Source organism: Onychostoma macrolepis, chromosome 10 (genome assembly GCF_012432095.1).
Source record: "Onychostoma macrolepis isolate SWU-2019 chromosome 10, ASM1243209v1, whole genome shotgun sequence".
NCBI lineage: Eukaryota > Metazoa > Chordata > Actinopteri > Cypriniformes > Cyprinidae > Onychostoma > Onychostoma macrolepis.
The window spans coordinates 11042585-11069651 of NC_081164.1; the positions used below are offsets into that span (position 1 = coordinate 11042585).

Here is a 27067-nt window from a genome sequence, read left to right on the forward strand (position 1 = left end):
GACTGGACAGTGAAGAAAGTGTTGTCTCAATGAGAAAAGCCTGCAAGTTCTTAATAAAATACATCAAAGTATTTGAAAGATGAATATCAAACAAGAGCAATATTCTGCGTTTACATATTTCCTATTAAACCCACAAGTCTTTAGTTTCGTGATGTCACAGCCACAAACCTTGATTTGGTATTAAAGCATAGTCGCGAGAACATATTTTATCTGGGGGGTGCTGGGGTGCTGGGGCCATGGTGGGGGATTTTTGACAAAATCCTAATATTAAACAGCACAAAGTCTTATAGATTAACATACAAATTAATACAGAGTTATATGCAAACTAATTTTGATTTTAGTTCGAGAATTTATTCTTTAATATTTCTAGTATTTAAGGGGTTTTTACTAAATATTAACATCGCTGATATGCAAAAGTTTTGGTCAGTGCACTCTCGAATTCTCACATCAGAAACAACAAAGTGTAGATGTACAAGCAATGCAAGACATTAATTCATCATACACTGCAGACAACACTGATTATAGCTGATAGCTTTTAAGAATGCTTACACTCAAGCTAGACTGAATTCAGTTTTATTCTTTGGTAATGTAAATGTTCTTTTCTCACTGTATAACTTCTTCGTTGTTTGAATAATCGTGGACATGCAGCATTATAATTAAACTTAAAATGTATTTTTATTAAACATGATCAGGTTAAATACAAATTCAGTCTTATTAAAATATTTTGTCATAATATGGATAGCCTACTTGCCGAAAACGTTATGATGTGCGTAGTTAATAGATTACATTAAGCTACAGTGGTTTGAGCGCATTTGATCAGAGACTACGCATGGGATGATAACCGGTTTTAAGGTATACTGCGGTTTGGAAAATTTGCGGTTTCAAAACCACTAAAATTTTCCGTTATACTGTTCCGCAGTTCCTATACTGTTCCACGTTTTTACGTGTCGTCAAAGACGGAAAGTGCAGTAGGAAAGTGCAACTGCTACTCAGTTGTGAGCAGTGAAGAGCGTAACGAGTCACACGGCCCCTCCCCCTCCGGATTGTGAGAGTCACCTGTGTGTAGGATGATGGTCGAAGGAGGTGAATCCCTGGAACTTTTTCCCCCGTCGAAAAAGATGAAGTCTGCCGTATGGGAATTTTTCGGGTAATGTAGACTAACGTTCCGTACACAGCGATGTTCCGTAAAGATGAAGTTTTGGCACCGATTGCTAAATAAATACTTCCAGGTCGTACACAAACGATATATCTGTGTCGTCTTCATTACTTCCTCTTTCACCCTCGATCAAGACAGAGACCCATTCGCCGGTTGTTTCAGTGTTGAAATAAATACTATTTGGCTTGCTACCGAGGCAGATAACATGGCTAATTAACTAGTTTCCTCCCTCACATTACTTCACAGAGCGGGGAATAGCAGACTAAAGTACTACGTTTCTGCGATGTAGTACAATAATTAAATTTAGCTGGTATCACGTATAATTTTAAGCCTCCTGCCATTGTTTACATCTGTTCAAAATCACGTCATTTAAAAAACAAACAAACTGCTGGCTCTCAGGTGTCTTTGCCACTGTTTGAGTGTTGAAAGTGAATTAAGTGTATTAAGTGAGCATGTCTCCAAAAACTTTGTTGAGCTGCAGGTTTAATGACTGCATTTTTTTTTTTTTTTTTTTCATTTTTTCCATTTTTTTACAGAAAATGATTTATGTTCTGATTATTGTTGAGCTGCAGGTTTAGGCTCACTTAAGTGACTACACTTAATTTAATTTAACAAGAATTCAATTATTTATTTTAATTATTTAGCCTGACATGTTTACTGTTCCAAAATGTTCAATATGTTTCTTAAAAATAAAATATATTGTGTTCAGTGGAAAAAACGTTTTTTACCCAGATATTTAAAAGATAACATATTTTAGAGCTGTAATCGCAATACCATGATACCGTGAAACCGTGATATTTTTATCTAAGGTTATCATACCGTCAGAATCTCATATCGGCCCATGCCTACCAGAGACTAAAGCGCAATTAAAGAGCTGTGCTTATGTGATTGACGGTGGCCGTCATGAGAAGCAAGGAAGCTTCAGAAAATGGCTCATAAAAAGGACGTGACGTAACGAGGACGTGAATGGTTTTTACAAGTCGGAATGTAAAATTACGCTATCGTGTGAACATTTCACATGAAATTCTGTCATTGTGAGGGGGAGATGTAGGGACGTGCGCAAGAAAAATACAACCGCACTAGGCTATATATTTCTGGTCAGTTTAATAAATAATTAATCACAAAAATTATGTATCTTGGGGATGATCGAGGGTCACAAGGAAAATCTCAGATCTGGCCCTGTGGCGGAGGATGCTGCAGCACCCTCAACACCCCTAGTTCCTGCGGCCGTGTTAGTGGAGGGACATTCTCATTCTAGACAACATTTGATTGGACAAATCTGTGCAGGATGAATCAAACATTTTAGTCCATTTTCACAGAAGAGAAAGATTGTGCATTTTAATTATTTTCTTATCTTAATTTTGCCAAACTTTAGGAGTACACTAGCAAACAGACACAGGCAAAAAGCAATACTATTTTTCCCCAGGAATTTGCCAAACTGACCAACAATGGATAAATATAAACTACTGATTCAAAGATGTTGTTAGACATATAGAAACTATAGTTTATTACAAAATGTGCATATAAATATTCAAGTAGTTTGACAGCGTTTGGAGAATCTATTACCTAACTCACAGTGCTTCATGGCAGTGGGCTGTTTTTGGCACAATTTGCTTGATTGCTGGAGACTTCTTTACAGAATAATGGATGTAATGTAGTTTTTTAAACATGATTATTTGAAAAGAAAAAAAAACATTGAAATAATGCAGACTACTGGCTATAACAAGACAGAGCATCAGTTAACAACCTTGTAGCTCACAATAGGTCTTTCTTTAATCATTTATAAATTACCGTTAAAGATCAATTCCCCTATGGAGAAAATGAGTCAGATTTCTATTCCCGGATCTCAACTATTGCACTCTAAACATAGAACTATTAGTGTTTTTTTTTTTTTTACACTAATACATCTCCAGTTACTAAAATTACTTGGATAGAAAATTATATCAAATGACATATTATAACATATGACATCTGTAATATTACACTTGTGAAAATGCCATGTCTTCACATGCCCCATTTCCCTTTATGAATAATCTGTGTTATGACAGAATGACACCTTGAATGAGAAATATCCTTGTAGGCGGCACCAAAAACAACATCCCTGTCTGCTGAGAAGGACACAGGGCACACAAATGTCAAACTCAACATTCTGTTGTGATGGTAATGAGTCTGACAGGTTAACACCATGGAGGAATAAATGTCACACACAAAACCTTCTAAAACATACCTGAATGTCTTCCATGGTAATGAGAAAATGCATTATGTATCAAGGCTCAGATTAAACACCACAACCGAGCTTGCACACATTCCATATATGCATTAAAACAAAAGCAGTGTGTACACAAAGCTTGTTATTGTTAGACTCTAGTTTATCAGTAACCAGTGGCCTGGAAAATCATCGCCCTATCCATGCCACTCTTTCTCGCTTTTATTTTTCCCTTGTGCTGGTCTGTAGGCTACGCAATCTGAATCTCTATCTGAAGAACACAGGTAACCTTTGACCAAAACTGCACAAACAGTTTCAGTTGTTACTCAAGAGAAATAAACAGAAGGAGTGGGTGGTTTCTGTGTTAATGCTTGCATTATCCTCATTCCCTTCCTCACAGGGAACACTAACTAATTGGTCAACAACCAGAAGTGCCTAACTACAACACAGCATATGCCTCTCTCACAGAAAATCAATATTAACTACAGATAAGTCCACTGCTAAAACTAGTGTGCTTTTGTTTGTTTTCCAAGCCAAGGGATCAGTCGATATCAGGTCTTATATGTAGACTGGATAATAAGCAACCTCAGTTTCGTACATCTAGAGGAGTCGTCTTGAGAAGGGGGGCACAAGTGGAGCTTGCATTAGCAGATGGCAGCCTGAAAGAAGCCCCTCTTGATGGCTTTAAAACGGTTAAGCCTATTGTGTACTGCCAACTAACAACAATATTCAAGAAACGTATTCTAGAAAATTAACAATTCCATCTGACCTTTAAACATACTGAAATAAAACATCTGGTTCAACAGCAGCATAAAAAAAAAAAAAAAGACTTTATATACATCCATGAAAACAAACCGCTATTAAACTGCGCTTCGGGGACTGGGTTGTTGTTAACAAGGCGTCGTTCAGTTGAAGAAGCCTCAGATTAAAATAAAAATACAAATTTAACTCTCCAAACGTCTGGGCATAACACGTGTAATACTTCTATTAGAGGCGTGTATAAAGTACTGTTATAGCAGAATTATATTTCATGTGTAAATGTACGTTAGTGGTTTCCTAATGTGCTTGATACATATAACATTATTGTATAAATTATAGTAAAATAATTACAAATAAATTAACCTATTTACAATAAAGGTGTTTATTAACATTTTTGTTCCATCAAATAGTAATTTATTCAATTTAGTTGTTTTTAAATAGCGCCGTAGTAAATTTTGAAATTAGCGACCGTTTTTTGTTTTGTTTTTCTTCAACGAAAAACCTTTAACTTCGATTATAGTGACTACTTTCGTCAATTTGGTTTATAGTTGAAAGTACAGCTTAAACGGTAACATTATAAAACTCTGATATAACACAATCTAGAAGGTGGATGAAAACGACATAAGTTAAAGTATTTTATTTATTTATTTTTTACTTTTGAGGGAAGGTAACGTTAACGTTAGCGCGCGAGCAAAGCTCGGGGAAAAAAAGACGAATTCAAACTTACCTGCGAGGAGAATAACATTGAATAAACAAAGGCAGTACGTCCTCAAATCCATTCCTCTGCTTTTAAACCACAATTTAGTAACCGGTGTAGGTATAAAAACAACTTTTCCCCCCGACATGTGATGTTTCGTGTTCACTCTTCTTTCGGCAGTCTCGCGCAGCATCAGAAGTCCACTAGCTGAGCTCGCTCGCGCAGGTGGATTGTGGCTGGAATCTGCACACGTGATTTCCGGAGGTATCAGCTGGAGAACTTTGAGGGGGTTTTACGCCCTCTTGCGTACACATGCTCCAAGAGTCACTCCTTACATCGACGCATATTGAATGAATAATGTACAATGTTGGGAACGTTAGGGGAGACTGGGGGCAATTGTAACATTTTTTTAATACATTTTCCTTCATAACTCAAATACTACGTGAAATAAGCGTGTCATCTTTTGATACAAGAAACAAATATAGCTGCACTAATTAACAATACAATTGATATATTTTCACTAATAAGGACAAGACTATAATATTAAATTAAATGCAAGAAGTCAGTGTTACAATTACAATTGTTTTTCATGTTATTTTTTAATCTAGAGATAAAATGTATGGAAGTTCAAATTTGCAGTCATCTAAACTTTAGACAGCAGAAGAAAAATACTGTACATCCAAAAAAAATAATTGTGCTCCTGAGCATGTGCATATTAAGTGTCATATCTCTAACTTGTTTCTTATTGAAGGAATTGAGTGTGTTACAATTGCCTCTTTGGAAATGTAATATGTTACAGATTACAAGTTACCCTTTAAAATTGAATAAGTAGTGTAACTATTTCAGTTACTTTATTAAAGTAATATAACTGATCGCATTTGATTACTTTTTGAGTACTTCTCAAAATTTCTAATAAATGTTTTCAACTGTTAATCATTTTGAAAGATTTAGGCAGGGTTAACCTTACAGTAGTACTCATTATTGATTATTGTCAGAGTTCCTTCTTCACTAGAATTAATATTATACTAATTTAATTTTAAAGCACAGCCACTTTAGCGCTTCTTTTTACCTTAAGATCGTTCTGAGGTTAAATTCAGATTTAAAAATATAAGATACAGTTTAATAGTTATGATACCGGTTTTGAAATCAAATCCTTGCAAAGCTATGACAGGAAACACTGGCATCTAACAATGCCTTGGAAAAAACCCAAATAGGAAACAAAACAGTTATCAAATAACCATTAGGGTGGCCCTTACTTTTGGACTTTTGAAATCTTCTGCTCTCACCCACTCAGTCAAATCCCCTTCATGAGAAATGGAAACAAGCAGAGATTGGATTATGTTTTAAGTGTGCTCAACAAAGTTGAAATTCTGTCTTAATGACCATAACAGCACGTGATTAATTATACAAAACCATTAGTATACTGTGCACATGGCCGTCGTAGGCGGTGCAACTGGTGCGTTCGCACCGGGCCCCACGAACGGACCAACACTCTTAAAAATAAAGGTGCTTCACGATGCCATAGAAGAACCTTTTTTGTCTAAAAGGTTCCATAAAGAACCTTTAACATCCGAAGAACCTTTCTGTTTCACAAAAGATGTTTTTTTGTGGTAAAAGAAGGTTCTTCAGATTATAAAAAGGTAAGAAAGAGATGGTTCTCCAAAGAACCTTTGGCTGAATGGTTCTTTATGGAATCAAAAATCTATGGCATCGCTGTGAAGAACCTTTATTTTTAAGAGTGAAGAGGGCCCCACTCCCTACTTTGCACCGAGCCTGTGTCAGCTAAGGACAGCCCTGACTGTGAATTAGGTTTAAAATGAGAACACAGAACAGTGTTGTTAGTCTTAACGTGTTAAATTATGTTGGTGCCGATAGCCTTAACACTCTGTTGCACTTCAGGTGTCCCAAGTTTGAGTCCCGGCTCACGGACCTTTCAGATCAGATCTTGAAGTACAGGTGCTGTTTCCATTCAAAAAGTTAAACTTGTATATTATATTCATTCATTACACACAGACTGATATATTTCAAATGTTTATTTCTTTTAATTTTGATGATTAGAGCTTACAGCTCATGAAAGTCAAAAATCAGTATCTCAAAATATTAGAATATTACTTAAGACCAATACAAAGAAAGGATTTTTAGAGATCTTGGCCAACTGAAAAGTATGAAAATGAAAAGTATGAGCATGTACAGCACTCAATACTTAGTTGGGGCTCCTTTTGCCTGAATTACTGCAGCAATGCGGCGTGGCATGGATTCGATCAGTCTGTGGCACTGCTCAGGTGTTATGAGAGCCCAGGTTGCTCTGATAGTGGCCTTCAGCTCATCTGCATTGTTGGGTCTGGTGTCTCTCATCTTCCTCTTGACAATACCCCATAGATTCTCTCTGGGGTTCAGGTCAGGCGAGTTTGCTGGCCAATCAAGCACAGTAACACTATGGTCATTGAACCAGCTTTTGGTACCTTTGGCAGTGTGGGCAGGTGCCAAGTCCTGCTGGAAAATGAAATCAGCATCTCCATAAAGCTTGTCAACAGAAGGAAGCATGAAGTGCTCTAAAATTTCCTGGTAGATGGCTGCGTTGACTGTGGACTTCAGAAAACACAGTGGACCAACACCAGCAGATGACATGGCAGCCCAAATCATCACTGACTGTGGAAACTTCACACTGGACTTCAAGCAACATGGATTCTGTGCCTCTCCACTCTTCCTTCAGACTCTGGGACCTTGATTTCCAAATGAAATGTAAAAAATGTAAAATGAGCAACAGTCCAGTTCTTTTTCTCCACAGCCCAGTTAAGATGCTTCTGATGTTTCCTCTGGTTCAGAAGTGGCTTAGTAGCCCTTTTCCTGAAGACGTCTGAGCGTGGTGACTCTTGATGCACTGACTCCAGCATCAGTTCTCTCCTTGTGAAGCTCTCCCAAGTGTTTGAATCGGCTTTGCTTGACTGTATACTCAAGCTTGCGGTCATCCCTGTTGCTTGTGCACCTTTTCCTACCCAAATTCTTCCTTCCAGTCAACTTTGCATTTAAAATGCTTTGATACAGCACTCTGTAAACAGCCACACCTTTCAGTAATGACCTTCTGTGACTTACCCTCTTTGTGGAGGGTGTCAATGTTCGTCTTCTGGATCATTGCCAAGTCAGCAGTCTTCCCCATTATTGTGGTTTCAAAGAACAAGAGATACCCAGAATTTATACTGTAGGGATGGTCATTTATCCAAACTCAAATGTAAATATTCTAATATTTTGAGATACTGATTTTTGACTTTCATGAGCTGTAAGCTCTAATCATCAAAATGAAAAGAAATAAACATTTGAAATATATCAGTCTGTGTGTAATGAATGAATATAATATACAAGTTTCACTTTTTTAATGGAATTAGTGAAATAAATCAACTTTTTGATGATATTCTAATTATATGACCAGCACTTGTACCTGTTAATAAAAAGATAAGCATACCCTAAATGACTAATAATCTGAATGGTATTTTGCATACATCTAGTGGAGAAACAAATGAGGGGGTGAGTGGTTAATATTTCCAATAAAGAAAATTACCCCCAAATAAGGGTCACCCTAATAACAATATGTCCTAAACTCCTGAAATACTGGTGTCTCATATTTTAAAGCAGTCAATATAATTTGGAAAAGAAATCAACCAAATCTCTGTGTGTGAAAGTGTTCACATGTAACCCACTTTGTAATCATTACCATTTTCATAACTAATTGTAATTGAATTACACATTACTGTAGTTACTCCCCAACACTGATCATTTAGAAGTAATCATTTTACTCTTCAACGCAAAATCAAATCTTAACCTGTAATTTTTCCTTGCTAATTCTACAGAGAATTTAGAGTGTCTTATGAGTACTTTACCACCATTTATTCTACCACTCATCTTTAAACAGTCTTTTTAGAATCTCACATCTCAACTGTACCTCCTTTAAATTCATTATGTGTCTTTGGAGTAATTATTTCGATACTTTTCAGCACAATCCTTCATTATTTTCCACCTTCATAAGCCTGGCACAGCCCCAGCATAGCTTTTAATAGAGGCACATGTCAGGTATATTACTCATGCACACACACTCAGTATAACCACATGAGGATATGAAAAGGTTTATGATTTACTGCCATTCACACCATTATTATCATTATTTTAAAAAGTAATCAATAGCTATTAATAACCCTTACTCAAGTACTCTGTATAGAACAATAAGCAAAAATGCAAGTTTGTGGTAGTTTTTTTTTTTTTTTTACTGCAAACTAGACCAAAAAAAATATACATATGAACAGTATTCATAGAGAAGCTTATAGAAAAGCTTTTGACATTGTAGCAGGGCGAGGCACTCGATAACAGTCAGAAACCAATAAGAGTGATGCTACAACTGACACAGATCATACAACTGGAGTATCTGTCTTGTCATAGACACTTCCTTTTGAACAGTTAGAAAAACTTTTGAACCATCACAGTTGACAACACAACATCAGTGAACAAACAAAAGAATGCAGCACTGTTTTGTATTTATAGTGATAAAAAAAGAAGGTCAAATTGACAAGTCTAAATGGTAAATGTAAAGTATTAAAGCTCTGGTGTTTCCAGGATCCAGATAATATGGACCCATCAGCAAAGCTGAAGTAGTTTAAAAATCAAGCAGAACTATTTCTCCCTGCATGACTAAGTATGAAGCAGCATCAGTGTACGATATGGAACAATTAAATACTTCTTTCTAACACAGCCTATAGTTTGGTCATAATGAACTCATCTCTCTGCCAGCATACAATCGTACTTGCTTAAACAGAATTTGGCTACATCAAGAATTTGAAAAATACAATAACAGGATGCTGTCTAATTGATCAATATTTGAAGTTTTGATTAGGTTGCTAACTACCGCTCTAACAACAAAGGACATAATAGTGAGAATGACAAACTGTAGTGATGGATAAATTAAAAGCTATTTGGCTCTATTCCCGTAGCTAATGCATATTGTTTAATTATATCATAAATTCTGTTTATATATTTTTATGTTTCCAGACCCTCCCCGCATCCATTCATAACCTCTACACAGATTGGCTCAATGATAATATTTATTTTCCCAAATTGTTTACAGTCCTCGTTTAGAAGGAGGCACAAGGTGATCAGGAAGATCAGCAGGTAACTCGTGACCTTCCAGTTTAACCTTGATGAGGTGGTTAGCTAGGGCAAACTCCTCGTCGTCCAGGTACCCATCCTTATCCACATCAGCAAGCTTCCAGATCTTTCCTAGAACATTGTTAGGCAGCTTGGATTTGACCATCTCCTTCTTGGCCATGGCACCAGAAACCTTCCCGTTGACAGGTGACAGGGTGTAGAAGATCTCGTCGTAAGTTGGCTTGTCTTTCGCCACTATCCACTCCAGCTCATCAATGCCTTCACTAGCACCCTCTCCATAGCCATGCCCAAAGGGTCCATTCATGGTGCCGTCAAAGGCACCACCCTGGACAACCTGGCTGGGCATGGCAGCCTCCTCCTGCCGAACAAGGGTCATGAGTTTGGCGATATCATTGGCCAGCATATCCTCCACTGCTTCCAGCAGCTTGGGCTTCAGTCCCTGAAACTTAGTGAAGTCTTGACCAGCGAGGACTTCCTAATAATGAGGACAAAAAAAAAGATGTCAAAAAGGTCTTTTCTATCCTTGTAGGGTGTTATGATATTTTTGAAACTAAAACTATTCTTAATAACTAAAATAAAACTAAAATCATTGCTTAAAACAAGGCTAAATTGCTTTAAACAACAACAACTGCCTCTCTTCAAACCTTATACTTTATTATTGTATTAACAAAAATGATATATTAACATCATTTTCTAGGAGAGAGGGGACTATTTCCATACCTGCATTTTACTGAGTTTAGGGAAATCACCAGGAGAGATCTGATATTCTTTTTCAATCCTTGTATAAATGTCACCCAGGTTAGCAATGAGCTCCTTTTTCTTATTCTCTTTCCCAAAAACATTTGGCATTTCTTTCTTCAAAGCACTGATGATGTAGGCATGAACCTAGAGTTAAAGAAAACCGTTTTGTCATAACATATAATATTTCAAATAAATCAGTGTCATAAGGATATATTAATTTGTCAATCTGTAAAATTGAAAAATCTTGAAAAACAATAATATTAAGATATTATCCAGCAAAAACAGTGATAACACTCATAAAAATAAGAAATGTTTCTTGAGCACCAAATCAGCATATTAGAATGATTTCTGAAGACTGGAATAATGGCTGCTGAAAATTCAGCTGTCATCACAGGAATAAATTACATTTTAAAAGGATATTAAAAATGTAAAAAAATTAATTAAAAATTAAAAATTAAAAATCCAAGTAAATCTATAAAAATTAAATATATAAGGGAAGAGGATGAGCAGGAAGAAGAGTCTTAGATTGTGTCTGGGGTGACAATTAAGTGATCACAAAAGGTTTTATAAAGTGATCACATGAGGGCAGCATACACCAATCTAACCTAAAATCTTAAAAAAAGTACTTTCAATTTTAAGTATGTGTCCAGATAACACCCCCTACATTACTGTATAAAAAGGTATAAAAGGCTTAATTTCTTACTTTGGCTAGACGGGCCCGTTTGATAAGGTCGTTCAGCTTGCGCAGCGCTGCATTTCGTGGAAGTCCCTGGATGTCACGGAAAAGGTCTTGTTCCTCTGCCTCAAACAGTTTCCTGTTATCTGGAACCAGGAGAGGCTGAGCCCAGAAAGAGCCAATGTAGACTCGGATGACCTCTGGGGTGTTGACGATTTTACCGAGCGACCACATGAGGGCACCATACACCCGCATGAGCTGCTGGGTCCCGATCTGATCAGCTTTGTTGAGCACCACCCGCATCTTGTCCTCATGATTTTTCAGAGCTCGGATCACCTCTGAGAACTCATCTGAGATGTCCAACTTGTGTGCGTCAAAGAGAAGAATAATGCGGTCCACACGTTCAGCAAACCATTCGAGCACTGCAGCAAAGTCATAACCTGCAACAGAGATGAGACATTTTTTTTTTTTTTTCCCACATTAATGAGCGTTTAATTCACTTAACAAAAAGTAATTTAGTTAAATTACAGCTTAAGGAACTTCCTTGCGTATGTGAGCCTCTCTGATAAACCACAACCCAACACTTCTCTTTCTAGCCAAATAAAGAGCAGTACTACAGTCAACAGATGTGTAACCCTAGAACTTCCTGATCTGGCCCACATCACTCCACAAAACCAACTAGACACAAACAAGCACAAATCCACAATCAGGCAAACTCACACAATACAAAATAAAATAGGTTTCCTTGGACAGGAAAACCACTTCACGTAACAGAACCTTCTCCTTCTCATCAGTCCTCTTGCATGACAACACTATTGGCTCATGAGGGTGGAGTACAGCTGGCCTTTCACATGAGGAAAAAATAAAATAAAATAATGAAGAGGCGTCTAGTTCACTACAGCTGAACTGACATCACATCAACTCACGCTGACAAACAGGAAAGAGAATAAACTGTCCCGCAGACACTCCTTCCTCTCCCATGGTTGGTTATTTTCTTGCATAATGGTTAAAAGGATCACAGGGAACAATGGAAATCTGAGTCAAATGTTTAGACAGTAGTCAAGGAGATGACGATGTGTCAAAAATAATTTTAAGATGCTGGGATATGAAACGAATGGAAAAAGTATGTGTATGCCACAAAAATGCTAGATATTCTCTTGGGTATTTTGACATCTTCAAGAAGCAAATCGCACAAGATGCATGCACATTTTACAACCAGGACCAGCATAAATCTTGCTAGACTCCACAAATTCGGGTTACTTGCCAAAAAGCTGCTTATGAGATCTTGAGGGTAAAGGTTTAATCTTCAGAGATTTCTCTATATGCAATGATACACATGCTAAAGCCAGGATTTCCGGCCCAACTCTCTTGCTTACTGAGACAGAAGTTACCAATTTATGTTTGGATTGTGTAGAGAGTGTGTGGAAGACAGGAAAGACTGCGTCCCAGCTCACAACAGTTGTGTCAACGTCAGCAGGATGAAATCTGGATCTGAATCCAACATGGGCGTGATCTTACTGATTCAGTGCTGTCCTTTATCCACTGTTATCCATCAAAACAGTGATGGCAATACTGATGAAGCAGGTCTATTGAATTTAGTCCTGTCAAATGATTAATCGCAATTAAATTGTATCCAAAATAAAAGTTTTTGTTTGCATAATATGTGTGTGTGTACGGTGTATATTTATTATGTATATACAAATATATACACATGCATGCATATATTTAAGAAAAATATGTTTTATATATTAAATATTTATATATAATATAAAATATAAGAATATGAATATATAAATGTTTAAACGTAAATATTTTCAAAATATATACTGTGTGTGTATTTATTTATTTATATATACACATAAATATACACAAACATTATGTAAACAAAAACTTTTATTTTGGATGCGATTAATCATTTGACAGCACTAATTGAATTATAATATATGATGCTATAATCCATAATATAAAATTTAATCTGCCTTCAAATCATTTAACACACAAAAAAACTGAACTGAAATGTAATTTAACAAAATGTAAGAAAAGAAGCAAATACACTGCACTAATAAGACCTGAACTTATTTGGTATATCTATCTAAAATGCATTTTTCTTTTTCCCAGCAGTTATGAATTTACTGTGGGTATAGAAACAACAAAAGAAGGCTTAATGGCTTTTTGTGCATATAAATCAGCATTCTTTCTCAAAAGGATCCATTTCTTCTGGGAGTTTCTTTTTGTCCGAGTGTAAAGTTCTCTTAACTACACTTAGAGTAGACACTGATAAGCTGACTGTGTGTATGTATGTATGTATGCATGCATGTGTATATATATAGATACACACACACACACACACACAGAGGTAGCTCATATGACAGGTATTTTACTCTATTTTTCCCAAATGATATGGCTTTTCCAGTTCTGTGTTTGCTTTCCTTCTAATACTTTCCAAAAAAAAAAAAAAAAAAACACAACATATCCTTGTGTAAACTATGGGATATCCTTGTTTACATAAGCATGCCATAGTAATAATGTTTGTTCCTGCACTAAAATCTGTGGAAGTGGGCACAAAAATGCTGCAATTAATAATAGAAAATTAAAAATCACGACATTGCTAATATCAAGACAATTTTATCAAGACTAATTTAATTTCCCTTTTGCTGATGCAGTTACGGTTAAACAAAAAAGTTGCATCATTCATTTATTCAATTAATGAACAATCAAACTAAAGCAAATGATTGAACAAAGAACAAAGGCACAGATGAATGAATGAAGGAAGACAGACTGTCCATGCAGGAAACACTGTTCAGATAAGTAAATATAACCGTTTGGAAGCAGAAAACACACAAGCGGTCTACAAAGATGCCAGTTGTGTGCATATTATGTACAGTTAATACAAGGCCGGGACTTAAAGTTTACAACAAACACAAAGATCTTACCAACAACCCATAAATAGACATTTGGATTCATGCTGGTCTGAAGGTTGGGCCAAATGTCCGTTTAAAAAAAAAACGACTCAGTATGGAGAGCTGTCATTTAGAACAAAGGCTAATCTTTAGCATTACCCTCACCCCGCTAAGACCAAATCTAGACATTAACCCACAATCTCTCACACATTATGAGATATTGAAGCATGCAGAGATGTAATTTAACAAGGTTTTAATAAAGGTTAACGGTGGAATCTCTACCTCAAGACCCTAGAAACAACTTATAATCTAATGCCAATAAATAACTGAAAAGGTTTACTAATGGGAATCCCTGCCCTACAGCATCTCTGCAAAAAGGTTTGCTCATAACATATTAATTAATAAGCAGCAGTTGTTTATAAAACAGATGTTAATGTTGTTTAGCAGACATCGGCTGTATAGCTGATTCACACCAGATGAATTGCTACAAACTGAAATGTCCTTACAGCTTTGACAAGGAAATTTATTGCGGTTTCATCTTAACATTTAATATGAATAACAATAATAATAATAATAATAATAATAATAGTAAAACATTTAAATACTCCTCAAAAGTCTCTTTGTAATACACGTCATACATTTGACAGTACAGACTCCAGACGTAGGACCACTGCACTGGTGGTGCTATAAATTTCAGTTAACTTAACCCAACAACTGTCTTCATGATAACTGGTCTTAGGTTTTTTTTCCTCAATCCTGATCCAGCATCAGCATAGATATGACCTGTATTTGATAAAAGTCTTTAAACCCACTGATCTCCTTTTTTCAACCTTTGAAAACTAAATTAAACATACTTTTCATAGTAATATACCAGCAGCATGAATGTGATGAATATGGGAGGGGGCCTGGAAAAGCTGTGCGCATTCATTTGTGCTTGGAAGGAAATTATCCATTTCCAGTGCCAGCCCATTTAAATGTGGCACCTCCGCAAATTCCTGGAAAGCACAGGGAGAGGAAGAATGTATAAAACTGAAATCTGCTATAATGATCTCTGTAAACAATAGCACATTCTCAAGGGATCTATCACACGAAATTAAGTAAAAAGAAAGATCACTTAGGGATTCTTCATAAAAAGAAGCATTGCTTTACACAGAAGATTACAGCAAGTAAAATCAAGCAAGTAACAAAAGAAATAACGCATGCCCTGAAAACTGCACAGCCACCTAATCTAGCCTACTGACACAAGAGGTTCATCACTCTCAACAGATGTGATTTCAGATAAATAAAAAAGAGATAGAACACTGTAATAATTAACCCAAGTCTATATAGTAAAGCATTATGGGAAGCTATCAGTGAGGAAATTCAACACCCAGCCAAGGCTACTCAGCCATGAAGAATTAATGCAGGCACTGTGTACAGTAAACAGGAGAGGTACAAGAATAGAGCCCTGTGGAACACCACCCAATTTAAGACGTGGACAGACACAGTGTGCACAAAGGAATCACCATGGAATTTGTGAATGTATGTTAAGCCCCCCCCCAAAAAATTAAAGCTTTAAGTTCATATGTTGACTGTTAATCTTATAGGAATAAGAAGGCTATGAATAATTTTTGTTTTTGCTTTCAATCAAATTAAACTGATAAAAGGAAAATAAAATGTACAGTAATTGATACTTGTAATATCAAAACCATCTCTAGTCTAGATAAAACAAGATCTGAAAAATATTGGGGAAGAAGAGGAAAAAAACAAATACATAAGTGGTTTGGAAATAGCCCAGTATGAAGCAACCTGACTTAAAGTAGGCCTACTTATTATGAACATTCATTTTGAAGTGTCTTGTCGTTAACTGCTTGTAAGGCCTAACTGAAGTCAGAGGGAAGGATAATGGATGTAAAGTCAGCAGACTGTAGAAGATTATTAACTGACCTCACAAAGTTTATGAATAAGCAGGAAATTTTTGAGGGACAATGGCCGAACCTGTAAGATTGCAGGTTAAAAACATGACATATTATAAAAACTATTATAAAGTATGCATGTATGTATGTATGTATGTATGCATGTATGTGCATGTACATAAAATTATTATTAAGTATAGCAATTTTATGACTTTGAAGCAGTCCTCTGTGATTCACTGATCTGTTCAGAACCACAATATGGAGACCACATTGCTGTGAAGAATGAAGTGGGAGGAGATAATATAAGAAAGAAACTACAAAATGTAGAAAATCAAATACAGAGAGAGAAAAGGACTAAATTAAAATAGCAAGCATGCTCATCCACTTCCAAAGAACAGCATAACTGTGGCTAGATTGCCAAATAGCTGTCATTCCTAGCTGAATATCCATGTTTTTCAGATCAGTTACATATCTGATCATCCCATCATCCTCAGACAGGCCCAGATTTCCTTCTAAACTTATTGCTGTTATATTATTCACACATGCCATCCAACTGACCCCTGGCTATATGCCAAGCTACGATCCATGACCCGGTGATGACTAGCACTTTCCCGGTGTGATTGAGTGTATGTGTGTGTTTCTTGCCAATTAAATGCTTTTTCTTCCTATGTACTTGATACGAGAGTCAAATACTCACATTTTCCATGTTTAGATAATGACACTAGCAGGGCTTTCCTCACATTTCCCTCCGACAGCATTTAATTACTGTAACATTGGTAAAGAGGAAGCTTTGAACACAATAGAGCCGGAATCTTTAAATAAACGCATCTTGTGAAGAAACTTTCCATATGTACCACAAGCTTTGAGAATAGCTTTTATGGGTGAAAAAAAACAATTGTTATAAATGGAAAATAACCCAAACAACTGAAAAGTATGCTTTTAATTATGATGAAACACACATGGAATGAATACATGCAAGCATCAAGTTATGCATTTCTAGTTCTTGTTTGACCATTTCTATAGTTCAGTCATACTTTCATAAATTATTAAACCTTTTAACTGGCCTGTTAACTATTTAGTAGAGCACATTTTGACAAAAAAAATCTGAAACCATTTTTGTACTAAAATTGATTGAATCTCAATTGACCGTTCGCAAAGAGCTTGATTGACAGTAGGGCTGCAGCGATTCATCGACTTCATTGATTATGTCGATTATGAAAATACGTCGATTAGCATGGAATGCATTGACGCGTCGCACCTTTAGCCACGCCAATGCACGAGCCTGCAGTTATCCCTACTTAAGACTGTTTTTCTGCCATGTTAAACACAAAACAAGACTCTAGAGCAGAAGGTAAAGGCTAGCATGGCAACATCACTTCATAGAGTTGCGTTCATAGAGCATTTTATTATTATATGACCGTCAGAACTGCATATATATATATATAGCGAACTTGCATTCAAAGCTGCGCTGAATGAATGGAACAGCACGGGACATCGAGTTGCCTAAATAATCATGACGGGTTTAATGCACTCACAGAGAAATGATTCGCGTTCATCTCAAGATCCACTGGAGCTGCCGTCAGTGCCGTGGGCGTGACTGCGCGAGCTCTGAGACGCGTGCACCAAACGCGCTCTCTGCACTTGCTAACAAAGCATTTAAAGTCATTGCTAGTTGTTTAACTGTGTGATGAATTGGACAAGCCTCGACTGGGCTCATTTATTTAAAAACGGGCTGTCAACTGTGATAAAACTTCCCGGTGTTATGACTCCGTTTTTGATCCTTTTTCTCTCTTCTTATTTTTTAATTATTTTCTTTCGTTGTTTCATTTTTATTTTTTATTAATTATTTATTGTTATTATTTCTCTCTTTTTCGCTTTTCTTATTTTATTTATTGTTATTTTTTCTTTGTTGTTATTTTTTGTAAAGTATTAATTATGAGAAAACATTTGAATAAAATATTAAAAAGATTAATATTATTTACTGATAGTTTAAAGAATTCATCAACTGATAAGAAAATAAATAGATTAATTGAAAAATAATGATAGATTAGTCGACTAATCGAAAAAATAATCAACATTGGTCGACAATAAAAATAATCGTTAGCTGCAGCCCTAATTGACAGGCGATATGACCAATCAGAATGCTGAGCCGCTGCTATCCGCCATCTTGCCCGACAGCTAAATATAAATGTGCAGAAGGTTAAGCTGTGCTGTTGTTGGCTGCCATAGTAACGGCAATAAGCTAAGGAATTCCTTTAAAGTACTTGTTTTGCATACCAGAAAACCTGTCATGTCCAGCGCTGTATGCATGGCTTGCAGCGCTTAAGTTAAAATACCGAGTGTTAAATAATAAAATAATGTTAAAACGGTTATGGTTTATGGGTTATGGGTTTGGTCCCCCTCAGCTAGGGCGATATGGCAAAAATATCACAATTGATTTTTTAGAAATATCACGATTCACAATATTGGCAACTGTATTAAAAGTTTTTCAGTCAAGAGTAGTGAGTGATTTTTCTCTTTGTGTTTTATTAACATTAAAGGAATAATTCACCCCAAAATTAAATAGGCTAGTGTTTGATTTTTATACCTTCATTTACTCACTCAAAAGTTGTTTTAAACCTGAACAAGTTTCTTCTGCTGAAAATAAATGCTATTTTGAAGAATCTGGAAAACCAAACAGTTGCTGGTCTACAGTGACTTCCATAGTATTTTTTTTTTCCTACTGTTAAAGTAAATGTGAACCAGCAACTGTTTGGTTACCCACATTCTTCAAAATATCTTCTTTTGTGTTCAGCACAACAAAGAAATTAATACAGGTTTGGGACAACATGTGAGTGAGTAAATAATTTTAGGGTGAACTATCCCTTTAACGACAGTCGGCAGCATGTTTAGTACTGTCCCTTTAAGACCAGCACGCATCTAATATACAGGCACGCATGCGTTTCTCTCAGCTGTTTACCTTCATTTTAGACATAACCAACTGAGTCTATACATAAACCTGGTGTGTTTTGACAGTATTAGCACACAACATAACTCAGTTCAGTAATCAGGCGCTGTTTGACAGGCTTTTTAGAGCACGCGCTTTGGGTGTATGTGCTCAGAAAAGGCGCTCTTCAGAACAGCACACTGAGTGAAACGTTTAACCAGTAAGTCTTTGAAGCAGATGCAGATAATGTACTTTTGGTGACTGCGAATAAGTGCAGTGTCCCGTGAGAGTATGTGGCGTTGTACAGTACACAGAGACGGCGGCGCCAGAACTGCAGCTGATAGAATGCGCGCTGAAGTACGACTACGATATTTCTTCAAAAAAGCAAATCGTGGAGACATTTTTATAGTCCACGATCAAAACTCGTCACATCGAACACCCCTACCCTCGGCGGAAATCGCAGACTAGGGGCACCGGACCGCAACGGCACTTTACCGTCGGACCTCAAAGGGCAGGGCCACCCCCCTTGTGCACGCCATTGCATGTGGGCTCATCAATTTTCAATGCAGCTAACCTCGCGTCGCTTCATGTCATCTTCCCACTCATTAAACTATGACGAGTCCTTTACTGCGACACTCTAAAGTGGTGAAACTATGGCGCCATGTGTTTTTTTTTTTTTTTTAACAATTTTCATAGGTTTCCAGTTATATTGTCGCTTGTCGGCTCATAAAATATGTAAATACGCATGCCCAGTAGCCGCAGCTGTATCTCTTCTAGCCTAAACCACAAATCAGACAGGAGAGCAGATTAACCCTTCGGTGGACTTAAAACTTGAAAAATGGTGTGTTCCGCGGTTGACATAAAATACTTTCTGATGTTTATTTTTGTTCATTCCGTGCTTTACGTAAATATGAAAAGACGATCGGTTCAAGTGTTTGAACTGAGGCAATACAGTGATCTGTCACGACACATTGAAGGTATTTGTTTGTATTTCTTTAAAAATGAAAAAATTTAAAAGCTGAGAGCCCTGAGACCTTGTTACATACCAGAAGTAACCTGCTCTGTATTGTCTGTCTGCACGTTGTAAGCTTCCTCTTTGCTCTGCGTTGTATTTTTCACTGCGTGAGAACATGATGTGTGGCATTGTTTGTCGGGGACAGCAACAGTAACTAAGGAGGGCGGGTCTTTGCGAACGCTCAATTCTGGTGCTTTAAAAAGAAAAAAACTAATTTTCACTTCAGAATGCAAGTGCAAGATTGAAATCACTCATAACTTTAGGAAATTTTCAGGTAAAAGCATATTTTGTTTCAGAAAGTAGGCCGAACAGATCAAATCACCTCTGAATTCCTTCAGCCACCACGCCTTAAACCATCACCATCATCACTATCAATCTTTATGACTTTCATTCTGCCTCAGAGTGAGGAAGAGGGCAAAGGACAGCAAAAAGAGATTAGCCCTGGCCACCGATGTTACCTCTCTTGCTCATTTAATGAGTCGAAGCCATCATGACTCTCACACGGAGTATGAAAATCACTGGTGTAAGTTCAGTGTGCAGCAGATGGGATGCATCTCATATACTATGATCTCACACGGCCATGTATCAGCCTGGAATACTTTTGCCATACACTAATAATGTTTTTAATAATGGGGGAAGAGTTGCTTATCAGAGGCCATAGGGTGCGGTCCATTTGAAAGCAAACCTAAATAATCAACATATGAGATAAAGCTGTACAGTATGGAATGCAAGAGTGCTCTAGAACGCCTGGTTAGCGTCATATACTCATGTCTGCACTGCCTCATGGGGTTCACAGGCAATTTTCCTACATGTATCCCTTCACCAGATCACTCCCTTATAAAAAAAAGTGTGCTGGTACCACCTTCACCTTACAGTGATGCATACCATGGTATTGAATGATTATCATAATCTTGAACATGGTATTTATATGGTACACGAACATACTCAAAGAATATCACTGTATGTGTCCAAAAACATGAAACTACCATTGTTTCACATCTAAAAAAACATGCAAAAAGTTAATAATCTTCTAAACAATTAACTAAGATAAATTTTGCAAGTGTGCTCTTGATTGTCTTGTGCAGACAGCAGGAAAGCCACTCCAAGAAAGAGAACAAACAAAGTGTGCCGATGTACATCTACTCTCACATATACACAGACTCAATAACACATAACTGAATCTTTGAACATGGAAGCATTCACACAGTCATTTTTACCGCACCCTCTCTGCTCTGTCTGTTTCCTGGCCTGAGCTGTCCCCCCTCTTTGTCAGACTGTTATCTGTAGATGCCACTCACCCTCTGATCACATTAACATGGTCTTCAGGGAAAGGCAAGCAGAGGCCCGCACGCACACACGGGCCATGGCAGATAGACAAGCACAGGAAAAGTCCTCAGCATGACACCGGTTACCTCCACACACAATGCTCTCATAGTTTTCTTGAATAAACAACATACCAACATGCTCCATTGTAATTTCTGGGCCTGTAACAGGTCCAGACTAGTCAAGTATACTTCTAGGGAAGCTTTTTAAAAAAAAAAAAAAAAAAAAAACCTGAACCTTAAACTTCTGCAGTGCTCGATTAACCATTAAATACACTGCCTAAAGGATTAACTGACCATTTTTGCATCATTTTTGTTTTCAGTGAAGGCTTAGATAATCATTCTGGCCAAATCATAGCATATGATGGGAATGGAGAGTCCACATTGTTACTATAGATTAATTAGGTTTTAAACTTCTCTTCCTTCCTACCGGGAAAAAAAGGCTATGGAAGGAGCAAGGGTTTGTTTTGCTCTAACTTAAACAGGAGAACTAAAAATACTTCCCTCTTAAGACTCCCATAATGCAAAAGCTAACCGAATTAACCTCCTTTCCTTTGCCTAGAACAAGTGCTACACACTCACAGCTGTCTATGTAAATGAAGCTTGTATTAATAGTTGTGGTAACTCCGGGAAGGAAAGTCAGGGGATGGTAAAAGTAGTGAGGATGGTAATTATAGAAATTATTAAAATTTAAAAAAAAAAAAAAAAACACTGACCTCTGCTGATCCGCTGTTTCTCTCCGGACAGGATTCCAGGAGTGTCTATGATACTGATGCTGTCCAACACTGGATTTGGCATCTGAGCACATATAAACCTGTGAAAAGAGGATCACACCTTGAAAATGGACAAGCATTTGAAACCGGGCCTAGTGATCTTGCAGCAATGTTTTTAGTGGAACATGACTGATTGGAAGGAACTCCCTTCTCACTAGCCAAATCTTATCATTCCAGCTCTTACCTCAGCTTTTCCATTACTAAAAGCTTGCAGCTTATCTTTCTATGCGTTCCTTATATATGTGCCAACCCATATGTTATCATTTTCATGTCTTTAAAATACCTGCACATTTTAGTCATGCAAAAACAATCCTCAGCCCCCCTATCACCGTGTTCCCCCTTGTGTATTTTACTTACTCCCTCCCTTTAATTTTTCCAGAAAGTGAGCCATCACTTATTCCTTCCATGCTGCTACCTTCACTACTGCCAATCATATCCCACATTTCCCTTCTCCTTGCATTCCACTCGTTACTAGGCCTGCTGCCAGCTGACAAAGACAGTTTGTGTCATTTTGAACATGTTTTTATGTGAAAATCCTAGTCGGGCCAAAACAGATACATGCTTCCTTGCATGTATCCAGAAATCCAACTGAACAAATGTACTTTTTTTCAAGAACTGAACAGTATATAACATTTAGAGGTTAACTGACGACATTTAACTAGCCTGCTTTCAACCACTTCACCTTTTGAAGTCAGGCTTCCGAGGTTCTAAAAACATCCTGCAGAAGTTAAAATTCACTTCCTGCACAATGCAAATTTATTCACCAAAGCATGATTTTGTTTTGTTTTTTTGAAAGAAATTAATACTTTTAGTTAGCAAGTGTAAAACTCCATAAAAATGGACTACATATCAGCACTAATTAGCCTGTGGTGTAGATGGGTCCCCAAGGCAACAACAAATTTGAAGATAAATAATTTTTCCCTTTGCTGATGTAATATTCGGGGAGAGTAATTTCTCAACCTCATTTTCTCTGTCTGTAGTTTATTCAAGAAATATTTGAAATGCCAGATCCTTCCAGGACTTTATGTCCCAAGTGCACCCCCATTTTTAGTGACTCTTTGTGTACAGAAAATTCAGATACCAAGCTGACAAGCAAATAAATCCAAAAAGCTACACAAAGATATATATCAGAAGAAACTTGTTTAGCGAGATAGACAGCAGTAACGGAGTACAGTTTGTTGCATAACACCAGAGAACGCCAACAACCACAGCAATAACCGTAAATTAATCTTCAGCCTAGTAGAGGTTAAAACACCATATAGGGCTTAGATACATGCATACATTTGAATTTTGCTCTTGGGAAAACAGTTTGATAAACACTACACAAACTAGAATCAGCTATATGGTTCACAACAGGCCAGAGCCTAGGGAAAACGATGATAGCAGCTGAATAGGAGAAAGTGCATACTCAAGTTACACAGTCAGGAGTAGCAGGGAGAGTGGGAATGACAGCACAAAGGCGGGGCGTCCATGTATTACTGAACTACTGGAACAGGGTTAATATGTAGCCTACTAAAATTCAGTGGTCACAAGGCACACACCCTTGATACCTCGCCAGTGACCTTCAATTTACCTTTGAACTTCTCCGACAAGGTCAGAGTGAAAACACTGAGAGGGAAAAATCATGCTGGATAAGCAATAAACAGCATAATATAAAGGAAGCTAGGGTCAGAGATTTGCAAACAGGGGACACTTTTGAGATGAACGCGCTGAAATTGCAGAGTCAGTTCCTAAGATTACTGTCCAGTGACTTAGCTGAGTCAGTCCTTTTTTACCTCTTGCTAACCTATAAAAAAAGTCACTCAGATAAGCTCGGACTGCCAAAACACTAAAATCCTGTGTTTAACGACCAGAGCAGCACCTACAGAAATGTCTTGGATCAATTCATGGCTGCAATGAGAGTACACTGCACTTTCTCAAGAAGCCTTGATTTGACCTTAAGATGACACACACAGTCAAGGTGAGTTCAGGGAGGGAGGAGCAATGAAATCTTTTAACTATTCTCCTCCCATTCATGAGTGACTAGTCAACCTACTCATTGCACAAACTGAAAAGCATTTTCTTTAAAAGGGCATTTTTATGGAATAAACGCTTCATTCTGCCAGCCCAGGCCTGTTGGGGTGTGAATATGATCTGTGTATATGATTCCTCTTGTTCAAGCATTGACCAGCATGAGGTTCTAGTTAAGTGGGGCGTTTTGTAAAGCTCTGGAAGTCTTCGTATCTACAACAAGCACAAAGGAAAAGTGAAGTACTAGTGCTTGAGCGAAGACACACCCACCTCTGCTCAACCTAAATCAGCCTACTAAGTCTGAAATGCACCACAGTGGACATATGTGACATGTTGAAAAGACAAATGTGAGCTGAACTGATGCACCATTGTAAAAGCCAACTCATCTCTCTCTTCATGGCATTCCTTATGGAGGGCCCCATTCCCAAGAGCTTGTTAAAAAAGACCCCTAAAGGCCTCAGCAGCTGTCAAAACCAGTGTCAGCTGACGTTCCTCTCAGAAGGGGGAACCAAAGACTACTGAGCAAGAAGTTTAGTGCACACAAAATATGGCCTTAATATTCTCTATAGTTGGAATACAATGAAAGATAAAATGATTTACTGGTATGCAGTAAAAGTTCAAAACTTTAATCTCAGACTCAAATACCTCAAGGCTATTTTTGGGTGTGACAGCAGCTAAATTTAGAAGTGTACGCTAATAAAAGTTTTTTGAGGAATATAATAAGGCAAATCATAGTCTTCAAAAACTTACAGACATACTGTATGTTTGCAGGGGGTGAACTGAATTTTACTACTACTACCAAAAGCTGGCAATACAAGCACTAGCTGACAACTCCTGCTTAATAAATAAACCTAAAAAAAATGCAAGAGATTCAATTTTCAGTACAACACGGACACCCTCTTCATCCTAATGACTAGTTTTCGATGTTTCCATCATTATAAAAGTAATCCTGAGCTCACATGAACACAAAACGTCTTGACAGATCAGGAAAACAACAGCCAAACAGCTGCAACCCTTAGCAGAAACCCTAAGATAAAAACTGCAAAGACAGATCATTAATGAAAACACTGTTTTTGTTTATTTTTAAAAAGAACGAAAAAAAAGGTTTATTAAAAATGAATGAAGATCTCACCTGTTTAGAAAAGCGTTTCCAAAGGCGTTGAGTTTTCTGAAGGGTTTCTTGGGGTCAACCACTAAAGCATTGCCCGGGATGAGACCCTCCTGATCGCCGTACATCACCGCTATGAATGAATCGGTGGTGGGTTCGGGGCCTATGCGCATCCCGGGGAAATCCTGCTCCATCAGATGCCGAATAAAAGTGGTTTTCCCCGTGGAGTACTGGCCCACTAAAAGTACCATGGGCTTGTTATCGAAATCAGCATCTTCCAGAGCCGGAGAGTGGAAGTCGTGGAAGCGGTAGGTGTCTTCCAGAGGAAAGAGTTTGGTCCGGTAGAGTCGCTTCAGCCCGTCAGAAACCGTCTGAAACAGTTCGGGGTCCTTTTTCTTCCCGTCCTTGTTCGCCCAGCTGAACATCTTGCACAAGGTGTAAAATAAACTTCTTACTTAAAGAAAAAACACTTTTGAGGTTGTGTAAAAGATCTTCTCTGGTTCTGGTTCAGTGTAATCCAGCGGTTCGGATGAATTAACGGTCCGGTGTTAAGCGGCGGGTTGCCAGCGTGGTGGGTCGGTCCCGTCAGCTGTTCAACTAACGTTAACTGTTGTCTTTTTATTCACACATTTAATTTTTCTGACTTTGTCTTTTGTCTGTAAATCAGACTGAAGTTAGTCGGCTAGTCAGTCGCGACCTTGCAGCAGACTGTTTTCTTTTATATCCGCTGAAGAGGCAGCGCTCAGTTGCTCTCTAAAGTCCCACAGCCCGAGGCGAGCAGCACTCTGCGCGTGACACACACTGCGAGCTCGCGCCCACTACATTTTAATACATTAGGCTACTGTGGACCGGAACTTAAGGGAACTTCCAAAATAAAAGGCATCACACCCCCCAAATTGGGGATTTGTGAAACACAGCTGACGTTAATTACTCAACAGAAGGTTCAATATATGCTTATGTAATAACGAAACATGTTTTTTGCTATTGTTTAATGTTGAATTGACAAAATTCTGCCATTCAAACAACTAAATAAATGAATGAATGAATAACTGTATAGACATTTACCTCATTCCATTCTTTATAATAATATAATAATATATAATATTATAATATAATATATTAATGTAATATATTATTATATATTATATTAATATATAATTAATATAATTATGGACCCTGGACCACAAAGGGTCAATTTTTCGAAATTGAGATGTATACATAAATAAGCTTTCCATTGATGTATAGTTTGTTAGGATAGGACAATATTTGGCCGAAATACAAGTACAACTATTTGAAAATCTGGAATCTGAGGGTGCAAAAAAATCTTTAAAGTTGTCCAAATTAAGTTCTTAGCAATGCACATTACTAATCAAAAATGAAGTTTTGATATATTTACAGTAGGAAATTTACAAAATATCTTTATTTTAGAACATGATCTTTACTTAATGTACTAATGATTTTTGGCATAAAAGAAAAATCTATAATTTTGACCCATACAGTGTATTTCTGGCTATTGCTACAAATATACCCCAGCGACTTAAGACTGGTTTTGTGGTCCAGGGGGCGTATTACAGAAAATTTCTTATCTTAGGTCTTAACTTAAGATATGATATGTTAAATTAGGATTTTTCGCAAATTCGTATTACAGAAGCAAATCTTAACTTGATTTGGGATTCTTATCCTATCTTACAAAATAGTATCTTATCTCTAGTTAGGAAATCTTAAATGGCAT

General features: G+C 37.2%; 2 protein-coding genes across 2 annotated transcripts in view; both read right to left on the reverse strand.

Annotated features, from left to right (window-relative positions):
• cxadr (CXADR Ig-like cell adhesion molecule) overlaps positions 1–5079 on the reverse strand; it is a 56232-nt gene extending 51153 nt beyond the window's left edge. The window contains exon 1 of the mRNA XM_058788664.1: positions 4849–5079. Within this exon, the coding sequence (XP_058644647.1) occupies positions 4849–5011 (163 nt within the window). The 5' untranslated portion in view covers positions 5012–5079. The remainder of the gene's footprint in view (positions 1–4848) is intronic.
• Positions 5080–9056: 3977 nt separating this feature from the next.
• ehd1b (EH-domain containing 1b) lies at positions 9057–26178 on the reverse strand. Its single transcript, XM_058789665.1, has 5 exons — positions 25360–26178; positions 22161–22258; positions 11414–11826; positions 10690–10854; positions 9057–10444 (listed from the first exon to the last, which is right to left on the reverse strand). Exons 1-5 carry the CDS (start codon positions 25758–25760, stop codon positions 9923–9925), a joined length of 1599 nt encoding a protein of 532 aa, XP_058645648.1. The 5' UTR covers positions 25761–26178; the 3' UTR covers positions 9057–9922.
• Between the last annotated feature and the right edge of the window lie 889 nt (positions 26179–27067).

Bases quoted from the DNA above. Each gene is read 5' to 3' on its own strand.
- ehd1b (XM_058789665.1), bottom strand. From the start codon at position 25,760: ATGTTCAGCTGGGCGAACAAGGACGGGAAGAAAAAGGACCCCGAACTG. The intron at 11,827-22,160 runs GTCAGTGTTTTT...TCTCTGTTGCAG, and splicing joins GAAACAGCGGATCAGCAGAG to GTTATGACTTTGCTGCAGTG. The intron at 10,855-11,413 runs GTAAGAAATTAA...CTTTAACTCTAG, and splicing joins AACGGGCCCGTCTAGCCAAA to GTTCATGCCTACATCATCAG.